This window comes from Morone saxatilis, unplaced genomic scaffold (genome assembly GCF_004916995.1).
Source record: "Morone saxatilis isolate NCDOM2014 unplaced genomic scaffold, NCSU_SB_2.0 Contig4, whole genome shotgun sequence".
Taxonomy (NCBI): Eukaryota; Metazoa; Chordata; class Actinopteri; family Moronidae; genus Morone; species Morone saxatilis.
Window position 1 is genome coordinate 7875584 of NW_023339984.1, and position 21303 is coordinate 7896886.

Genomic DNA, 21303 nt, shown 5'->3' on the forward strand with positions numbered 1-21303 from the left:
TCTTTAGGAGATGCCCCCAAGAAGTGTATTATAACTAACTGGGAGCTCTGGCCATTAGCTGCAGGATCTCCAGTTTGCTAGAACCAATTCTGGTCGTTCTTTTTCCTATCGACAGTACTCGGGGACCTCTAGTGATCAAAACTAGGGTAAAAATCTGCCGAAGTTCCCCTTTAAATGTCAGTGAAGGGATTATGAAGAATTGTAACATGCTCCCAAATCCACCATGTCAACAGCAGTAGCCTGTGTTAGCAGCAAGCTAACGTCCTATTATGATTGAATGCAGTAGGCTAAAAGGATGCTAGTGCCATTGCCATGATGAATGTCTAGGCTGGAGGTGACACTACAGTTAATGTAAGTAGTAAAAATTTACCGCCGGCTCATGCCCAGGCTAGCACTTTGCTAAAAAGTCTTCTAAAAGAACACTCTAGAAAAGCTTAAGCAACTTTGCTCCTCATATTGTACTATGGGATAACCCCAGGGTTTTTCTAAATGATCACTGACTGTAGTGATGTAGACTTCCTAAATGATCCACAGCTTTGTGTACTGATGACAACTCGGCAGCTGAAACTGAAACACACTGGTATTATATATATGATGATATATGTTCAAAGTGATTTAACTCTGGCACAAAGTCAGCAAAATCCAAAGCAATAGGGGCTCTATCTCTTGTGGGCTTATTTCCAAGGACTGACAGTTATATGTAGTATTAAATTCACTTTGTGTACCCTCAAACATGATGTTACCACAGATCTGATTCAATTGAAAGCATGCAGCCTTTCGATACACTACTGTGGGTTTTAATTTATGAAAATGCATTAGATAGATGAACCTTCCATTTCAAATGAGGACTCCCACAATACAAGTCTTGCTTTCATTTAGGAAAAATTACTTTATGAACATTTTTCTGCACTATAACAGCACATTTTCCATGCAAAATTAAATAGCATTATAATTTGGATTTTATCTAGAGTATTAAGGTGTGGATATATAGTTTGACAAAAATTAACTCCAGGAAGGATGATTGTGGGATGTCTGGTCATATATTTTGAAAGTGGCTATTATGGCTGGAAGTGTCCTTGGAATAGTAGACACACATCCGTACTGTCATGTGCAGACATGTGTCTTGTGCATTTGGAAAGCACCCACATGTCTCCGTATACACACACAAATACGACCAACACCAAAGGGCTTTTTTATCATCAGTATCTGCATGAGTGTCTGTACGTGAGCTGGCTACCCTCTGTCTACACACCACATAATAAGATTGACTCATGTCGGCCATAATTTACACCTTCCTGTCATCTTCAGACAGAAATGTCCGTAACCCTGTTGTCGCCATGCTCCTCCCTCACTTTGTGCCCATCCTGCACTGTGCTTTAGCGCAGCTTTGTGTCTTGGTTTCAATGAAAGTACATTTTTGTCTTGGCAACATTATTCACAACACTGTCTTTTGGCATCAGGTACAGCAGAAAATCTGCAAAACTGATATTCCCACTCTTTAAACAAAAGATGTTTAATTGCTCCCTTTGATGCATTAATATTTGATTGGAGCTTTAGCAGCTGGGAGGTAACAAAAGTTTACGTCAATATACTGTTAAGTGTTACATTCTTGAATTATTGATGTGAAGCATCTATTCAGAATGTTTTTCACCCCACTCTCATGAACTTTTCTTTGTTTAAACTCAGATCCAGGTCAGGACAGGACCTACTCTCGCTCTGTCTCCCCTCCAGAGAATGGCTTCAAACAACACCTGGAAACCCGACTGTACAGCAGCCAAGGAAAAGGTCCCATTCGGACTGAGAGAACGGCACACCTTGGTGGACGGTCCTCCCATGAGCCCCCCCGCTCTCAAGCGAGGGTCCAAGTGTTGCCCACCATTCCCACTAACAGTAGTGGTCAACACAGCCGGAGATTAGACCAGCTGTCCAACGGATACGACACCGACAGCAGCCAAGACTCCCGAGAGCGTCCTGGAAGTGGAGGGAACAGCCGCAGCAGGTACAGCCGCCCCTGGAAGCCCACGCGTGAGGCGCTAAATGTAGACAGTGTGTTAAGTGGCAGTAGTGGTGGTAATTTGGCGAGTCAAGAGCGAAGGCAGCACAGCCCCCGGAGAAGACCCAGTAGTCAGTCGCCCACCCGTGACCGAGAGCGAGACAGAGATTTTACGTGGGGAGGCAGAGAAGAACGCAAACCTAAGAGCCTAATGACCATCTATGAGGATGAACAACGGCACGAAACAGCCGGCAGCCGAAGCTCGCTGGACTCAGATAGCCGGGGCGGCTACAGTGACAAGGACAGGTCGAAGGGCTCAGCAACTCTAAAAGTGCGGAATGACAACTGGAAGATCCAGCGAACTGAATCTGGTTATGAAAGTAGTGACAGACTCAGCAATGGCTCAGCAAATCTGGACTCACCTGTGGTAGAGAGCCTTTCTTCAAAGGACCTGCGGCCCATACCTGAGCTGCATCTGACAAGGTAAACTGAACCGTTAAGAGTTACGTTTTTATCAGTCAAATACACAAAATCTTGGCACCAGTATGATGCAGATGTAGCTATTACACACTTTTTGCTGTGTGATGCCAGCGTCAGAACGCTGCTTTGTCATCGCAGGCCCTCCTCATTTAAGGATGTGAGTCTTGAAAGTGCTGCCATTTTTAAATGATTAAACATTACAAACAAACTGTTCTAAGAATAGCAAGACCCATTTAACATAAATGCACACAAGGCAGATGCACCAGCCTTATTATGCTGGGCTGTCATTTGTTGGCTTTGTAGTGCAGGTCTTGTTTGGAGATAATGATCCCAACTAGCTGACACCTCCTGTACTCAGAGGGGAGATCCCACAGATAGCTGACTTCCTCAACCACGAGTGCGTTATTCAAGTCTATGTCATGACAGTATTTTGGTAAAGTGCTCATTTTGATTATTCATTCTTTAACATATAGTTAAGATGTTCTGTGACTGGGTTATGGCCTGAAGGCACTGGAAATGTATAAAATGTATTATTTATTAGGTAAATACTTAAAAAAGGAAACCACTTTGTAAACATCAATAACGACAAAGGGGAAAAAACTGATCACCATAATCAAATAATAAAAAAAACATACAAGCACTAGTTGTTTTCACAAGATGTATACATGCAGGAGTTGGTATCAGATTACACCACTGTGAATCATTCATGATAAAATGATATGTTTAGGCTGAGGTCATGACAGTTTATTTCAGATTTTTTTGCTCACAGCACAGACCCATCCCAGTCCTCTTAAGCGGCTGGTAAAAGATCAAGCTCTGGAATATCTCGTGGCAGTCCACAATGCATGAATAATTGAATTTATTTTGTATTTTAGGGATCACTTCCCTCAGAGAAGAAGTGATGATTTGAAGGCTGACATATTGCATATTTCCACTGGTAAGTAAATCTCTCACACTTTGCATAATTTCTTATTTCTGCACACCAGTAACTTTGTTGTAGCGATGTCTGCTTATTCTGTATATTCGGGGTGAAATGTGAACATACACCATCAGAGACCCAGCATTTTAAATATGCAGTGGTGAACAGTTGTTATATTTAAACATTGATTAAAACAAAAATATGAAAATGTAAAATGTATTATTACTTCTGTTGTTATTTTCGAATTTACATATATCAATCCAGAAATAATAGACTTTTCATGTGTTACATTGTGGAAATGAGTCTTTAAAGTCTTTCACAAAGGCTTGGAGGCCTTGACATACAAAAAAAAATGTCCTCTGCCCAATAGACTTCCGTGTGTTGTAAGGATCTGAAACATTAAGATAGTACTAAGCAATTTCCTTGATTTATTGTTCCATCAGTGGTGTTAAGGTCACAGCCTGATGGAAGGGATACTGTATGGAAATAAGTGTGTGCTGGTTCCTCACTGACTGGCCTTGACCTTTTTTCCTGAGTAAAGTTTATGTTATGCAGCACACAGAGAAATGAACATGGTTTAAAGGAAACATCAACTCAAGTAGAAAACTGGTAGAGAGCTGGCTTTAAAAAAAAAAATCTAATTGGTTCAATGCTAAGTAAAATCCTCGTTTGTATGTGGTCTTTTGTCCTTCCTCATAATTACATAAAAAGAAGAATGTCAAGGGCTTTACAAATCTGAGGGTGAGGGTGTGAGGCGATCAGTTTGAATGCAACTACCGTGAAAGAAGAAAAAAGAAAAACAAAATCTGTAAAAATAAAAAGTGATGCACCTCAAATATGAGTCATGTCACGCAATAATGGTTATTTTTATCTTCCAGACAGGATGGAGCGAGGTTAGATGACATGAATAGCTCTAGGGGGTTTTGTCGCCTGGACACCCTTCACATTCTTTATCTAGCACGTGCTTGCTTGTGATCCACAGTATCCGCACAGACAGAATATCTTCTAAATTAACAAATATCTTGAAACATGCCTGACTAATTCCCTCAGCAGTAACACACTGAGTTAATCCTGAATAAGAAGGGGAGATGAGTGAGCTTGTAGGGGCCACCCAGCTGTGCCCAGCCGGGCAGAAAATGCCATGACTGGGCCTGTCAGAAGGTGGTATTCAAACATGAACGAAAATGCCATTTTTGTAGCACTGCAGTTATTTCAAGGTCCCAAAGAGTTATGAAATACAGCATAGAAACAGCAGCTACAGTTGTATCTATCTTTAGTTTCATTCCGAGTTAAAAATAGCTTTTACACAAGTGCAGTGAGTTGGGGAAACGGAATCAGAAAATGCTTAGTGTTGAATGCTGGTCTTGTGAGTTTGTGAGCATCTTCACATGCAGAGTGATTCATGGGAAGGAATCCCTGGCAAACACATCTTTGGCACCCATTGTTAATTATTCACTGTTGCAGTATCCCTTTTTGATATATATATTTTTACATTTTCTAAAGGATTTTCTCTAAAATGATTATTATTAAAGCACATTCTTATCCGATAAAATATGTGTTTATAATTGATGCCGCAAACTACATACATATTGTACAAAGGTGTATAGAATGTTGCATTTTTTAAATGTGAAATGCACTCATTATTGCTTTTATTTACTCTCTCAGGCTGTTTGCCTCCTAGTGCCTTTAAAGAAATATGACTATAATAACAGACTTAATTTTGTATTTGAAAAGTATAAGTTAGTGTTGAAATGCTGAATAATTCATTGTTAATCCTAAACATGGCTAAAAATCTTTTCGGTAGCTATTTTAAAATCAGCACAGGATATTTACGTCCTGGCATCTGGAAATTGTATTGACAAGCTGCAGTAAATGTGTCCAGAGTCAATTTGGCCTGAGTTCAGCGGTGGTAGTCTGGCTTGAACTGCAGTTTGAAAAGAAGGCTGAGCAGATTCCAGTACTCCATTAAAGTCCAAAATCCTTTCTTAAAGCACACAGATGTGGGCGGACTGTTGTGAGGAGTTCAGTTGCCCTTTTGACCACAGGCATTTGTTCTACGAAGGTTTGTTGCATCAAAAAAGGGATGTCTAGGTTGAGCCCCTTCTTAGTCACCTTAATGACAACCTTTTGTCCTTGTTGTGAATAAATCTCACTGAGCTGCATTATACCAAAATGGTAGCAGAACATTCCGTGTATAACAGCGTGAAAGGTCACGGTTGTCAGGAAGATGGGTGCACTTCGACCTGCTACCTTGACAGTAAATCACGGCTTGCTCAATTTCTCCTGATTGGCTCCTGTGGCTCCCACAGACGTCAAGAGCCCATAGAAACACTCTTGAGAGGCTGTAACCACATCACCTTCAAATTATGATTACATAAACAGAAGGACTGTGTAATTAACTTTGCCATCATGTGTATATATAAAACCCCAAATTGTAATTTGTATGAGGTAAGTATTGTGTTCCTTTGTGATGTAAAGTTCAGAAAAAGAAGTCATGGTGAATTTTATCCTTTATCCAATTACATAGATTTGTTTGTTTGTGTTGGGTGTTTGCATACATCTTCTGTCCAAGAGTTGGCATGTTGAGAGCTTTAATACTACCTGGCTTAGCCCAACAATTGATGCCAACAACCCAATGACTTATAATAACCAAAGTGTTAATGGCATGGCAGGAGTACATGTTCATATTGTGCCATATCAAAGGCACAATATGAACAAAGGCTATTCTGAGGGATTTTAAAGAATTTTTGATGACTTTTTTTGAGTCTGGACAGATCAAATTGTTGAGAACTTGACATTTTTCCAGGGTTCATTTTTCCTCCCGAAGCAATGCATGCAAGTCTGATTGATGTTCAAGAATTTTAAGTACCCCAGACAGCAGAACGCAGAGAACTACAAATCTCCACTTGACAGCCTTAGAACTGAAATGTGTAGAGTTTTTTTGTTTTTGTCGCATCAACAAAACTTCAAAGGGCTGTCGGGAATTTTTGCATGTACAATTTCTCAAAACCTAGTTAGAATTTACTTTCATGGTCTGTATGAAGGCACATTTTGTATTTCCTCTGGGAGTTTCACACTTATAGTTGGAATAATTGAAATTATGTCATATCACCTCTGTTCCCCTCTACTGCCCCAAACAGATCCTCTCTTGAACATTTCTCAGAGTGATCCTTTGTACTGGAATGGGATAAGAGACAGGTCTGCAAGTGATTTACATGAATAGAGTATCTTTATAGTGTTTTTAAAAGATGAATATAGTGGCTTACACAACATGGCTGTTCACACATTTAGCAAGTGCAAAAAAAACATGTACGCTAATGAGACAACTTTTACGTCCTTCAATCATATTAAACAACTTGTATTCATACTTTCCAGTTAACATGGGAATGTCAGGGAAACTTTATTACACACCACTTAGTGCAGTTTAGATAGTACATTAAAGGCCACTGAACCACAGTCTAATCCATGCAATCACAGTACATGGACGGTTTCCCAGGCAAGTGCAGTAGGCCATGTAAACAGCATGACACCTTGAGTACATCTGCTTTGCTGGCGTTCGCAGCTACGGCAGTGATCCCAAAAATCCACTGAAATGAATGTTTTCTGGAAATCAGCCAGACCCCAACCTGAAGGATAGATTTATATCAAATTCGGATGGAATCATGGCGATTATTTGATGGCTGATTTCAGCAGTAGCAAATAGTCGTGCACAGTCGTCTTGCCGTCTTGTTATCCAGCTGCTTTCTCCTTCAAGCTTTCTCTCGACAGTGCACGTGATCATAAAGATGAAGGGATTTTCTCAGGAGAAAGCATTGTAAACTGCATCCCTTTTTTTGTTTTGTTTGTGAGAATGATATTGTTACATTTGCTTGCCAACATTGCAGATCAGCGTCATCAAATTGTGAATTGCCACATGGACTTAGCGGCTTAAAAATGCAATAGTGTTGTGGAGGGGATCTGGAGTCTGGAGACTGACCCCGACGTAATTGCATGCCAGCACAAAGGATTTAGCCACTAATGCTTTGAGAGAGCAAAAAAAAAAAAAAAAGAGAGAAAAAAGGAAAAAGAGGGTATGCTGACACATCACAGATGGTTCTTAGCCATTCACTCTCTTTCTTGTTCTGTTGGTCAGCTGTTGTCTGTCTCAGGCCTTGTAAATCACACCCACCCTGCTAACTTGGCGTAGCTCCACACCAGCCCCCACCCAGGGACCTGTTTTTAAACATGTCTTTTTGCTTATTATTATCTCCAAATTATTGCTGCATAATTCATTGACATCACATTATGACCTAATGGACCTAAATAAGTTTATAGAATTTGCTTTTATTAGTTTTTGTACGTTCCAACTTCTAAATCTCCGAGTTCATTCATGGTCTTTATTGTTTCATTATTACTGTTAGCTGAAAGCTAACAGGGCCTGGATTTGAACCCAAATTCCCTTTAAGGGGCCATGTTCTTTGGCTGGATCAGACAGTCAGAGTGGTACACAGGGGGCCTGAGGGCGCTCTGCCAGACTAGCTGCTTTGATACTTCCTCTCTGAGCACCAGGCGAAGGGCCTCACCATGACCCCTGTTAGATAACACGTCTTTGCTGGAGAGACACAGGAAAAAAAAAATTGTAGCCATGTTCAAATAGAAACACTTGACAGATGTTACCTAGCTCTATTTTTTTACCATCTGCTAGTGATGACCATAAGTTTATGAATTAGTATGTTGTGATATGAAACGCTCATGTGGTTTTATTATTGTCTAGATGAACAAGGAAGAAAATCTCCAGATCTAGAAGACACAAACATCCTCTCCGGTCAGCCAATACAAAGGTAAAAAACAGATCTTTAAAAGAACAGTCTGTAAGTAGTCAGTTGTTTTGGCACAAGGGCAAATAAAATACTGATGTTTGTGTTTTTGCTTTATAACAGAGGGAGAGCCTTCCGGTACACTCCTGGGATCTTGGTGAAGAACAATGGTCTGGACAGCGAACAAGAGGAAAATGTGGATGGCAGCCCCGTGAGCCCTGTGCCTCCTTACTTAGCAAAGACCAGCAGCTCTGAGTGGAACAGCTCAGACGACCTTACCGGACCTTTCTCTGAACAAGAAGAGACTGGCACCGTTGCCCACAATGACCCTTTCTCGCACAACTATCCCCCACCTTTACCCCCCAAGACCTTTGGCACCAGTCACGCTGACCCATCTGGCGTCCACTCACAACCGCCGGAGGTGCCAAAGCGGTCGAGCCCCTGCAATGAACCTAAAAATGGCCTGTCCCTCCTCTCGCACACCACCCTCCGTCGGTGGATTGAGACACCTGCCGAGCACAGGCTTTCATCGGATGCCAGCTCCAAGTCGGGGTCATCGGACCAGGACAGGAACGATCTGTCGGCCAGCGAGAGCGACGAGAGGTTACCCAGTCCAAAGCCCAGACACGATGACGGTACAGACTCCCCTGGCTTGACAGATATGGTTTTTCCCACCACATACTTTTCTGTGGATAACTGTATGACAGACACTTACCGGGCCAAATACCATAAGAGGCCTGGCTTGTACAGGAAAGCAGAGGACCATACGTCATCAGGGGAGAGTGATGTCGAAGGGAGGGGGCTCCCTTTGCCAGATGTTCAGCCACCAGAGTCTTCCAAAAGCAGATCAGAATCAGGTACCACATGCTATCATTAATGCTATTCATATTTGCGTGACGTTTTTTTATTTCTTCCTTTTTCTAAATGTGTGCATTGATTCAATCCTTGGCTTTTGTCTTCCAGGATATTCTACAACTAAGACGACTGCAAAGTGGAACCCAGTTACTCCAAAGGGACTTGATGAGCATGGTTTCCTATGAAAAAGCATCAATGAACCTTGTATGATCCAGTGATTGGATGCCAAAAGTAATTCTTATGTACTACGACTGCTACACAGTTTGACTCCTTCTAACTGGGATGTGAATTGATATACTTGTCATAACCGAAAGTTGGACATGAAACTGGATGCCAAAGAGATTGTAAAAAAAAAAAAAAAAAAGGCAGTTGATAGCTGTCTTAATAGCTATCTTGCTGTTTTGGTATGAACTACTAAAAGCTTTGAATGGATAGTGGATTATTTGCACAGAAGCGAGCAGGTACAGAGAAAGAAACATGCGTTTGCTATAGATCATGTTTGGACTTTTGGAGCTAAAAAGCAAAGGGTTGGGTTAGTAAAGAATGTTTCACAAAAAAGCCACTTTACAAGACTTAGCAAGAGATTATTTTTGCAAGAAGAGACAACCAATGTCTCGCAGTTGTACTTTATCACTCCATGGAATGCTTTTATTTGTTTGTTGAACTACTCCCATTTCAGTGTTACGAGGTGTCTGCCCCAATTCTGTCTGTTCTTTACATTATATACCTTTCAGTGGGTTTTAAAGGTTCTAGTAATATTCAAAATATGGGTTTTCTGTAGATTTCGAAGTAATTGAACCTATAGGGCACTCCTTAGGCACAACCTAAAAATGGATCCCAAGGATCCGTGTGTATATGGAGCTCCAGGACACCCACGTTGGTTTTTGGCTGATGAGATCTCTTTACAACTTCAGATTCTTGGTGGTACATGGAGTTTATTGACCTCTGCAAATAAACATGGGTAGTTATTTGTGCTTTTTGTAACAACTTCAGCCACAGGAAGTTTAATATACCAAAATATCTCTGACCACCAGTGTGGGTCTCCAGGGTCTTTAAGGTAATGATTGGGTTAATCTGTTAAGCTTATTTGTTGTCTCCTCACCTGCACACATCCCATCATCCTTACATATTTACTGTTTTATATGTCTTTGCACTGTATACTGGTTGATTATTTTTCTTTTCACACTCCTTACAGTTATAAACTTAAATTCTGTCTTTAGCTGAATCAGTTATTCAATTTTCTGTTCTGTTTCTTAAAACATAGCTCCTATTCGCACCAAGTCTGCACTGACAGGACATCTAGAGTTAGACAGGGTTTGCTCTTTTGAGGGGGGGTTATTTCTAATAACTTGCAAATTTTAGTAGTGGACTATTTTTTTGGATTTATATAAGCAGCAGACTCTAATGCACAGTGCCTTTTGTATTTTTCTATGTCATGACAAGGATAAATTAGAGCCATGATTTGTACAATTCTTTGATTTTAAAGAATTTTTGTAATGTTTAATTTTATTTTTATTGATTGACAATTGTTAAATAAACAATTTTATTTAACCATATCTGTTTGTCAAGCTATGTTCTATTCAAGAGCACGTAGTCTGGAATAAAGCAATACTGATCTTGGATTTTTGTTATTAGTAAAAGGTAACCTGATGGTCTATGATAAACATCATCATTCCTTCTTACTGTAAGCAAATATACAAGTATACAGAAAACAACAACATGCAGAGAGGTAGCATTGTCAAGAAATTGAAATGAGGCAGAGGGCATAGGTGAGCATATAATTTGTCCTGTAGTGTCTTTAACTTAGCTATATAATTAATCATACAGGTTATACACAATACACAATTTTCTCCAGGTCTAAGTGCAGCATGGGTCCTTAAGCCACATTGAAGCTTTGGGGCACAGGGTGACTTCCATTCCAACAGAATTCTTCTATGTGCTAATAAAGATGCAAAGGCAATACTATCCTTACATTTACTCCTAATTATTTGAGGGTCTGCTAGTACTCCAAAAATGGCCAATTCTGCACATGGTGTCAACTTAATATTTAGTGCCTCAGCAAGATGTTTAAAAATCGCTGTCCAGTAATCTTGCAGGCGGGGACAAGACCAAAATATGTGTGTCATGTTTGCTGGTGTCATGTGACATCTGTATGTATCTGCGATATTGAAATAAATTTTGGAGAGTTGGGAATTGGTAAAATAGATACAGTGGACCACCTTAAATTGTATCAAATTAAGCCTGGAGCAAGATGCACTGTTATTTACTCTAGATAATGCAGAGTCCCAGTCATTGTCATCTATACCTCTGCCAAGTTCATTTTGAAGGTCTTACTGAAACAAAACTCAGATTATTGTGTTCACCAAATACTAAGAAATCTAGTTGTTTGCTGCCACCTGCTGTCATGTATCATTAATGCACCTTCTGATATCCAAGTACTGTCTACCCAACTGATCCCCGGGCTGTAAATCATGCTGCAGTCAGAACACTTGTGTCACCTCTGGCTTTGACTAAAACCCTTAAATGTTCTCAGCTGTCATGTATTTTGGTAAATTTGGTAAGTTTTGCTCTGTTATGCTAATTTGAACTTGCCTTTTTAATTTTTTGCTCATTCTGTAAATATTTATTATGCTTTTCTTCTTAATGAATTATTCATAACCCACATTAACTTGTATATATAAAGTACATGAACTGGTATCATTACTCTTAGTCGTTTTCTGGAACCTTTGGATGCCAAATCTAGTTATTATGCTCAGGATTGTTTACATTCACTAGATGAACCCCTTTCTCTTCTTCTAGGATCTCATAGTTTTGCACGTTTTCTGTTACACCCAATGGCATGGCTTCTCAGTCAGTGAGCAATATTGTTAAGGTTGTGTCCAGCACACATCTAAAATGAACTGTGTGCTACATGGACACTTCCACATAGAAATGTGCAAAAACTTTTGCAAACTTATTTTTTTTCCATCAATAAAAAGTAATTTCTGCCCTTTCCATCTTCAGGTGAGAACAGAGGAGAAATGATGTCACCATATGGGAAAATCTCAAAGGCAATTACCTGATTAAAAACTCGAAAAGAAAGGTCTGTCTGATAAAATGATAACTTCTGGCTCTGTAATTAACGGGCAGAGAAAAGACTTTATCAATGAATCTGCCACTGGATCTGAATGTGGCCTGAAAGCGTGGAAGAATTTCATACAAAAAACTAAATACACATATTTTTAAGAGAACATGCCAGTGCCTTTCTGAAATACTGTATGCACTAGTATATATATTAAAGGTTTGATCACAATGGGTCAAATCCAGATTTACTTTCATTACAGAAACCATTTAGATTACTTGTATGAGCCTTGAATGATTCAGCATTCTTTTGTTAATATCCAGAGATGGAAGGTTGTTATATGATTGGACCATGCTGACACATTTCTGAGTTCCTTCCAGAGAGTAACTGTGCAGCCGATTAGATGGCCAATGAATTCAATAATACTAATGTTTTGACTTTGAAAAAAAAGAGATTTCAGGATTGTTGTAGTCCAGTATTATATGAAAGGTTTTTAAACATTTTTTTTGTAATCTTGATGCTTCAGAACATAAAATAAATAGCGTTCCAAATACTGCTTCCATCCTCAAGAGGGAAGTAGAGGGCTTTTTTTAACCAACATAAAAGCTGCAACTGGATCTATAGACATTCACAATAATGTGATCTTTAACTTGTGATGTGATCTCATTGTCAAGCCCTTGCTGCAAATATCTATTGATTTAATGTGTCTCTGTATCTCTGTATCTCTGTAGGCCTTTATTATAGAATTTTGTGTGCACAAAAGTAGTCTAGTCTTTCCATTGTTAAGATGTAATGCAGGTGGAGAGTGTGTCCTTTATTCAACATTGGTTAACAAAAACAGACGGCAGCAAAAGCACATTTATTTCATCACATTTGAACAATGAAGGTGACTCACCACAGGTATTTCAAGATTGTATTGACTCTTCAGCCATCCTCGAAATATAAGACATGAATATATGGAAACAAAATGGACTTTCATGCTTGTACCAAAATACCACCCTCATAATTGACTTGGAAAAAACTGGTGGAGAATGGATTTTTTTACTCCCACTCACCTCCATCAAATAGACTATTTGTTGTCAGTTGAAGGAAGACAAACCCACAAATACAATTAAGAAGGGATAGTGATTTTCTCTAATGTCAGTCCCAGACCAGAAAATAATTCCTCCAATGTTCATTGGAGGAAGAAAAGGGGAATATGCACACCATGCAATGTATTCAGAGAATCCTGACAATGTTCTGCCATTCAGTACTCGGCTCCTCACTGCATGCCACGTCTATCATAGGTTCAGTATGTTTAAATCTTAGCTGTTTTCTGGTCTGTGTATGTGTACGTGTGTGTGTGTGTGTGTGTGTGTGTGCACGTGTGTCTTCTCCACCATCCGTCAGAGTGAGTCTCGGCCTGTCAGCGTGGGCTCCTCCTCTGCAGCTGCCGTACTTCATTAGGGGCCATCAGCTGAACTCAGTGCTCTACTGTCAGAGTCAGACTTCTGTTTTCTCGTTTCTCCTCCCTTTGCACTCTGTTTCTGCCCCTGTCTCTCTCTCTCGCAAACTGTCCCTCAAGCTCACTCACGTCCTTCATCCTCATATGATTTCTCACTCCGTCAACTTACCTCAGTCTTTCCCTTCTTGCTAAATTCTCCCATGCCCTCGCTCTGCACCATCTCCTCTCCCCATACTCCTTTTTCCTATTTTAAATCAGCATGTGTTTCAGAATCAACTCACACCGCTGATTTTCTTGCACAGTAGAAACAGCTATCCATTGTGTTCTTTTAAGTTCATATAATCTAAATGCAGTCTTTCCAAAATGTCCTATTCAAATTAAAGGAATAATTGCATTGCATCATGCTATGTCTGCATTTGTGTACCTTTAAATGCTGTCAAAAAATGTCACAACAAACAATGTGGTTTCTATAAACACTGATGAGATGTGACGTTAAGGGGCAGACATAAAAGCTATGTAAATGTGATGCATTTGAATAAGCCATGCATCTGTTATTCTGTGTAAACACTTTCCAGAAATGGCAAAACAGATTACAGTGTATACTAGCAGGGCAGGTACTGTATATGCAACAATATTTGGCTGACAGAGTAGTTATAACACCAGTCCTTGAAAAAGGTGTTTTCAGCCAGTTCTATTATAATAATAGAAATTTAAATGAAATGCTTGTTGAAACTAAAAAGATGGAAGCTGTTAATCATGCCTTACAGTACCTCATTATCCTTGCAATAAAGCTTCTTGCCATAGGTGACAGCACTGAGCACAGAGCTTCTAAACAAGTTGACAACCAAATGATGGCCTATTGTTGATTTTAAGTAATATCCTATTTAAGTGGGTTTTGTTTTAGTTACATTTAACAGGCCTGGTATCTACATTAATTCTTGAATTGAGAAGAGTCCAGCCTGTATTTTCAACAATTTGTCTGATAACACATTTTATTAAACGCCAAGTGGCCGCTAGCTCTCAAAATGGGCTGTCGTAAAGTTATATATACGCGCTATAATACTTATGTAAATCCATAACACTCACCACAACATGATATTGATATTGTTTTATAAACGTAGAAAATATTGTGGTCAGTAATTCAAATTTGCGACTTTATGAACGGTGCCTTGAACGCAGCTTTCTTAAAGCACCTGAGCAGCGTCACCGGCCTGCTAATTAGAAACACCTGGTGACTGCCGAAGCATACCAGTACAATGACCGAAAACTGTTTGAAAGTGACTGTATATGAAATTATCGAAGCCAAAAGAAGAAAAACAGTTAGAAGATAGTTAACTTAGTTAACTTAGTTAACTTAATTCGTTAAGCCGGGCCCTGGAGGTTCACGAGTTCTTTGACTCTGGAAAGACGTTGCACCGACACAACCCCATTCTTAAGATGTCTACAATTAACACTACTAGCTCCTTAATTGGTGAGTCATAGTGTATTTTGCTTTTGTCTGTTTTGCTTAAGATAAACCACGCCTTCCGTTTAACTTAAGCTACAATAAAACAAAAAGTATATAAATTATACTGTCAATGGCCAAACTACAATTAACCAGACTTAGCTAGCTAACAGTTTGGCAGAATAAAATTTAGCTTCGTCATGATGAATCCCACTGCATTTCTTGTTAAATTACATTCAAGCACAAAGCCTGACCAGGCGTCCATGCTCGTCAGGAGATATACAGAAAGCTTATTTAGAAAAAAAAAAAAAAAAAGCTTTATCGTACATATTAAAAGACTGGCAAGCTGTTTGAACCATTTTCTAAAATATTGTCTTAAAAATTGGGCACATGTTTTTCTAACTTTACAAAATGACTGCCCTTGGTAGAGAAAGATTTTATGACCACATTAAAAAAAAAAAAAAACTCTTTACCCTATTATCAACATGCAAACTGTCTAATACACCAAATAAATACAACTGCAGTGCCTTCCTCAAGAATACAGTCATTTAAATCTCTGAGTGACTTCACCCCCCCTCCCCTTTATTTGACAGGGCAACTTGAGAGATGGACAGGACACAGAGAGAGAGAGAGAGAGAGAGAGAGAGAGGATGGCAACCAGCAAAGGGCCACAGGGTCGCACTCAAACCCACCCCCTGGTAGCATACATGCGCCAGCTCCACCAGGTGAGCCACCAACACCAAGTGACTGCACCTGTCACTAGCTAACACTAATAGACCTGGAAACCACTGCCACAGACAAACTCCGACTGGACTTCCCTTTGATTGTTGTTTCAGGTTTTAGTGTTGTTAACGTAATTTCCTGGCGGGGATTAAACAGATGACTGTTGTTTGTTTTTTTTTTGACGAGTTAGTAGTGTTGTCAGCGGGTTGGCAATGTCTGTACTGCCAATAATCTGCAACTGTGGTGAACTTTGACATGTGAATCTGTCAATCAATAGACCTGCTGTGACAAGGAAACATGTCCTGGCACTGCCCATAATTGCAATAAGATGCAAGGATGTTGACACAAGTGATTAGCATCCATAAATGGAATAATCTATTTAGGGATTGTAACAGAAATTGCAGTGACAGAAGGTATGCTGTGTGATCTGGATAGACTACATAATTAAATGTGTTCTGTTATTTGGGGTTAAATGCTAGTGCGGTGGCCACTAGCAAACGGGCTAATATAGCTGTTTTTGTTGTTGGAAGCTGCTTGGGTAAAACTAGACAGCAGTGGAAATTGTACAAAGTTGGGAATTTATGCAGATATATTCATGCTAAAGCAGGACGTCTCCGCTCCTCCTGTGTAGTGTAATGCTTGTAGCCTGCTGTCTGTATAGATGTATTTGTTGCTGCAATATTATGCTGAACCAACTTGGTGTCTCATCATGAGTTCATTGCTGTAGTAGGCTGTGACATTTGTAATGTAATGAATTTTCAGCTATAAGCTGCAAGTTTATGATTTTTATTGCTGACTGCGTCTCCGGCTGTGAGGAAAGTTTTCAGTTTCCCATTTAAGAAGGTAGATTGACAAAGTGGCCAGAGTTGTGACTGATTAATTTTGTGTCAGCCATTTTAGTTTTATTTAGTATTGCTTTTTCTATATAGAAATTCATATTGAACTTAAAGTGACATATTACTAGTTTAACAGTTTAAACACAATGTATGTTTGCTGCAATTCAGTTAAGTCTATTCACACTTTTTTCAAATGTATTCTTTTTCTTTCCCCACATAGTTTCTTCCTTTTTTAAACATTTTATTTCAGATTTTCCTGTCTTTTCTATGTCTTTCTTAGCAGACCACCCTGTGCCTAGGTGTGTTCATGTGTGTACACACACAGACACATGCTCACACAGCCCACGGGTTTCTGTTCTTGTTGTCATCCTGACAAGCAGTAGGAACAGGATTATGGGAAGAGGCCCTCTTACTTGGGGCAGAAGAAAGTGTGAAATCTGATTGCTTTGGAAGATTTAAAAAATAGGACCCTGTGAGGTCGGTGGAATCCTAAATATGAGCAGGCTGAAGAAGTATAGCAGTAGGGTGTAGTCTGTTCCGGAGATTTGCTAAATTCTCAGACTTGAGAGGGTGGCTTAATGGAGGACGGAGAGAAGAAGCTGCAGGGTGCATGGGTGGCAATAGCTACCTTTTCCTAGCATCTTTTTGCAAGTTTGGTTCTGTTAATGCTGTACTGTGAACTTGCTGAAGGATGTTTTTGTAATATCAAGATATTTTTGGTTCAATATTTGGACCTAGATATCATGCAGTATATATAATTGAATGATTTTGAAACAGTCTGACATATTGTCCTGGTGGACTGTTTTAAAAACTGCTTATCTATTTTCCCACGCACAGCAGTAATATAAAAAATCTTGATAAATTCTACATTGTTCTGAGGTTGAACATTTGACACAAAGGATTTGTCCTGTGGCATTATCATAATTCATCACTAGGGGGCATTAAAGTATTGTGTTTTTGTTTCACACCAGCCTGAGGCTGTTTGGCAAAGCCCACTCGCCAGTTTCCACCACTTCCATTTATGAGCCTCTTCCACTTGCTTGCGTGAAACCAAATCACTATAATGACTGCATGGTGCAGAGAAACTGTGAGGGAAGAGCTGTCTTTTGGGAAATAAAAAGCATACAAAGCAGCACGTTTTTAGTTTTTCTGGAAGTACTGGAGTTTAGTCACATAATGCCAATCTCACGTCTTATTGAGAGGCCGTAGTGACAGAGGTGGAATGGCTTTTATGGTTGGAGGCTTCAGCACCACATGCTTTGCAGCATCATATTAAGATTTCTGTTGTATGCTCCACTTGCTGTATGCCTCCCCATCTTTCTCCCTTCTGTTTTCTCCTTCTCTGTCTAATTCATGTGTTACTGATATTTGATATTTCCCCCTCCGTTGTAAATGAAATTCAGCCCAAGGTATTCTATGACGACATGATGCTGAACTGTTTGTCTGTGTTTGGTTTTGTTGCCTTCTCCAGGCGTGTTTGTTTCACGACACCTGCAACAAACCGCTATCGGCTTTCCTCACCTGCAACAAATCAATATCATGCAAGAGGGAAGCTTAGACTCTATAATACGCTGAAAGCTATTACAAGGATTAGAATGATAGAAAAATGTACAGAGAGACAACACTGAACTTGAAATGCGTTTTTCATTAATAAGTGCTTGCGCTTAACTTTTTCTCCCTGTGACTTTTGAGTGTTTTTAATTACAACGTGAACATTTTAATCCTTTCTTTAGCTGAGAAAACATTTTATTTTTTTGTGCCTTCTATAATCTTCCTGCTTTTCACAGAGGCCACCCTGATTGCATGTTGGTGTTTTGACCTCAACAGATCGTTTTTGAAAACTAAATAAAACTAAAGAAAACTGTTCACATCCTATTTTTGCTTTGATCGCTCAGCCCTCAAAGTTGTTCACATTAAACTGTTAATATAAAGAAATCAACTGTCGTGCCTTTCGAAAGGCAATGTTCTATTTGTTTGTGTGTTCAAGAGATTGTGTTGAGGTAGACTGAGACCAAATTCAGCTTGGATTAATTGTTCTGACTGTCTTGCCTGCTACGTGAGGTTGTTTTTTACTGATTTGCATTGGATCTGTTAGGTTTCTATAAATACCTGTCAACGGTGGAATGTTACAAAGTAAAATAAATGCATCATTTAAATACTTGCATTGTTTAGCTGTAGCAATTTCTTTGATATGAGCCACATACATGTTATGCTATTGAAGGCAAATTAGGCCCTTTCAAATTGTGGGTAATAAATGCTCACATTTAGTTTTATGTGAATTGAGTTCATATACTGTAAATCACAAACATTATCAGTTGATACAGACAATAACAAGTTTTACATTTAAAGTAAGTGTTACTTCCCTTTGAAGAACATTTAGGCTGGAAATAAAAAAATATTATTACAATATAAAATTATTGTTAACTTCAGCCATACAGTTGAACCTGATGATATTTCAGAGAGGCACTGTTACTGTGTGACAGGAGCAGGACAAGTGCTTAGAATTCAAAAGTTCCTTTTAAAATGTTCTGCATTGGTAATATTAAAGTTTAAATTTTGCCTTTTTTCCGTTGTTCATTAATAGCAGGCAATCAAAATGGCCATATACAGTAGAATTACTCAGTCGCTCATCAGCAGGTGGCAACAGCATCCTCAGTTCTTACTGCCATAGATGATGTGGTAAACACAGGTTCAAGTAGAAGCTTGCAGGATAGAGGACTCAGTGGCTTGTGCCTGGGAGCAGAAATGGGGCGTAACGCATTGCATCCCTGTAAGTCCAGGAGCGTTGATTTTGCTGTCTCCCTGGAAACCATTATTGTGCTGCCACTTGCAGGCGGTCTCTCACGAATTCAGGTGGAAACACAGGCATTTTCGTGTGCCAGTGAAAAGGGAAGGTGAAGCAGAAATGGAGGGGAGCGTTTGCAAATGGCTCTGAAGTCTGCAGGCTTAAAAGTGTTGATAACCAGGGATTAGCTCTGCCTTCTCCCTGAAGCAGCTCTAACTGTGTGGTCTCTTTCTCTTCAACCTTCCTTCTTTTGTCCGTACATACAGTATGCAGAATTGTCTGTGTGCACAAAGAGCTCGTGGGTGATGAGTTTGTGAGACTTTTGCTTTGATCGATTCATTTTATTCAGTTGTATAATTATTTTGTTCTCTTGGTGTGTCGTTCATATGTTGTCTGCGTGTTTTGAACTGCTCACTCATGCAAACCATAAACATTGTGGGCTGTCTTCTTCAGAATGGTTAACATGATATTCATTTGTGTAAGTTGAAGCAGTATAGAAAGCGTCTGGTGCATCCTTGGATGTGAGGTCAACAAGGTAATCTACCCTTCGGTCATTTAAAGTAAGCATGAAATGGCAACTTTGTCATTTGTTCGGTGCCAAGGAGGAAAAGCAGCCTTATCTTTGACGCTTGTTTAAACAGACCATGGATGCATATAATTTGTAATCTCCATCATCCACTCCTCATGTATTTGTGTGAACAGCTTTGGTTGCAAGGATCAGTTGATTGACATTGTGCAAGCAGACACAATTAATGCTCTCAAAGACTTTTAGTATTCAGAGTAACTTTTTTTGCTCTGTTCCTTTTCACGCTGCATTGAAAATGATCAAATTTGATCTCCTTTGTCACGTATTTACACTAGCACTAGGGATATTGTTGCTAACACTGCACTTAGGCAGTGTAAGCAGGTACTGCTCTAAAGGATTTACAGTACAGTGCAATTATCTTAGCCAAAATGATTGCAATATCATCAAATATTTCATCCGAGTTAACACGTGTAGTTTAACAACAACAAAAAGTCCATTTCAGTTATAGGTTAAGCCAGTGTATACAAATACAAATAAGTTACATAAACTCAACTTCGCCAATAACAGTGCCGTGATTGATTGTGCCTATATACTTCGCTTGAATGCTTTTGGGCGTCAACTGTGTGATCAGAGTTGTCCCTTTCCAAATGGCTCAAATCCCATTGCTCATCTCAAGTACTTCCAGTAAAGAGAAGATACCCTTGTAATCATGCACATCATAAACAACTTAATTTTCATTAAGCCTCTTTACGCTTTATGGTAAATTTAATTTACACGATCCTATGATTAATGTTCTCAGCTGCCTATACTTAAGAGGAGCAGTGGGATAACGTGCTACTCCCAGCATAGTGAAGAGATGCACATAATAGGAGCCAGGTTTGCGCAGTAATGCATAACATGTAATAGGGCTACACAAGAGAGAATTATTAATCAGTGTTTTGTGATGAGTCAAAATCACTTGTTGCATTATAATATATGTTTTATGTGACAGTGATTTTGGATTTTTATTTTAATATTTAACTCCCCAAATGTTTATAGATTATGGCTGAAAAAGCAAAATGTGTTTTACAATATTTTTATTGTGAATTGCAATATTAATCAGCAAGGATTAATTGCTAACAGAGGCTAATGTTGTTTTAAAGCTGTTTTAGAAAAAGCCCAAATTTGAATCCATTTGAGATTAGGGATTGACATGCAACAAGCTGCTTACAGTGCAGTGGTCCTTCTCTTCCTCGTCCTACAATGATAATGTCATGCTCATATGCTTATATTTTGTTGGGAAAAGTACAAGTCAATATTCTTTGACATTTGACAAAACTGTGCACACAAACACACGCATATAGAGAGCCAGATCGCAACCCCCACTGCTGTCATCAAATTAATTCATTTTGGATTTCACAAATATGACCTGTGATTGCTGGTTGTCAGTAGGGGAGGGGGG

The 21303-nt window shown here is 39.4% G+C and overlaps 1 protein-coding gene across 1 annotated transcript in view; it reads left to right on the top strand.

Annotated features, from left to right (window-relative positions):
- The window catches only part of LOC118338150 (inactive ubiquitin carboxyl-terminal hydrolase 53), a 30954-nt gene extending 21547 nt beyond the window's left edge, over positions 1-9407 (top strand). Inside the window, exons 13-17 of the mRNA XM_035675385.1 lie at positions 1687-2476; positions 3349-3410; positions 8146-8212; positions 8312-9045; positions 9152-9407. Coding sequence (XP_035531278.1) covers positions 1687-2476; positions 3349-3410; positions 8146-8212; positions 8312-9045; positions 9152-9228 — 1730 coding nt within the window. The 3' untranslated portion in view covers positions 9229-9407. The remainder of the gene's footprint in view (positions 1-1686; positions 2477-3348; positions 3411-8145; positions 8213-8311; positions 9046-9151) is intronic.
- Positions 9408-21303: the final 11896 nt, after the last annotated feature.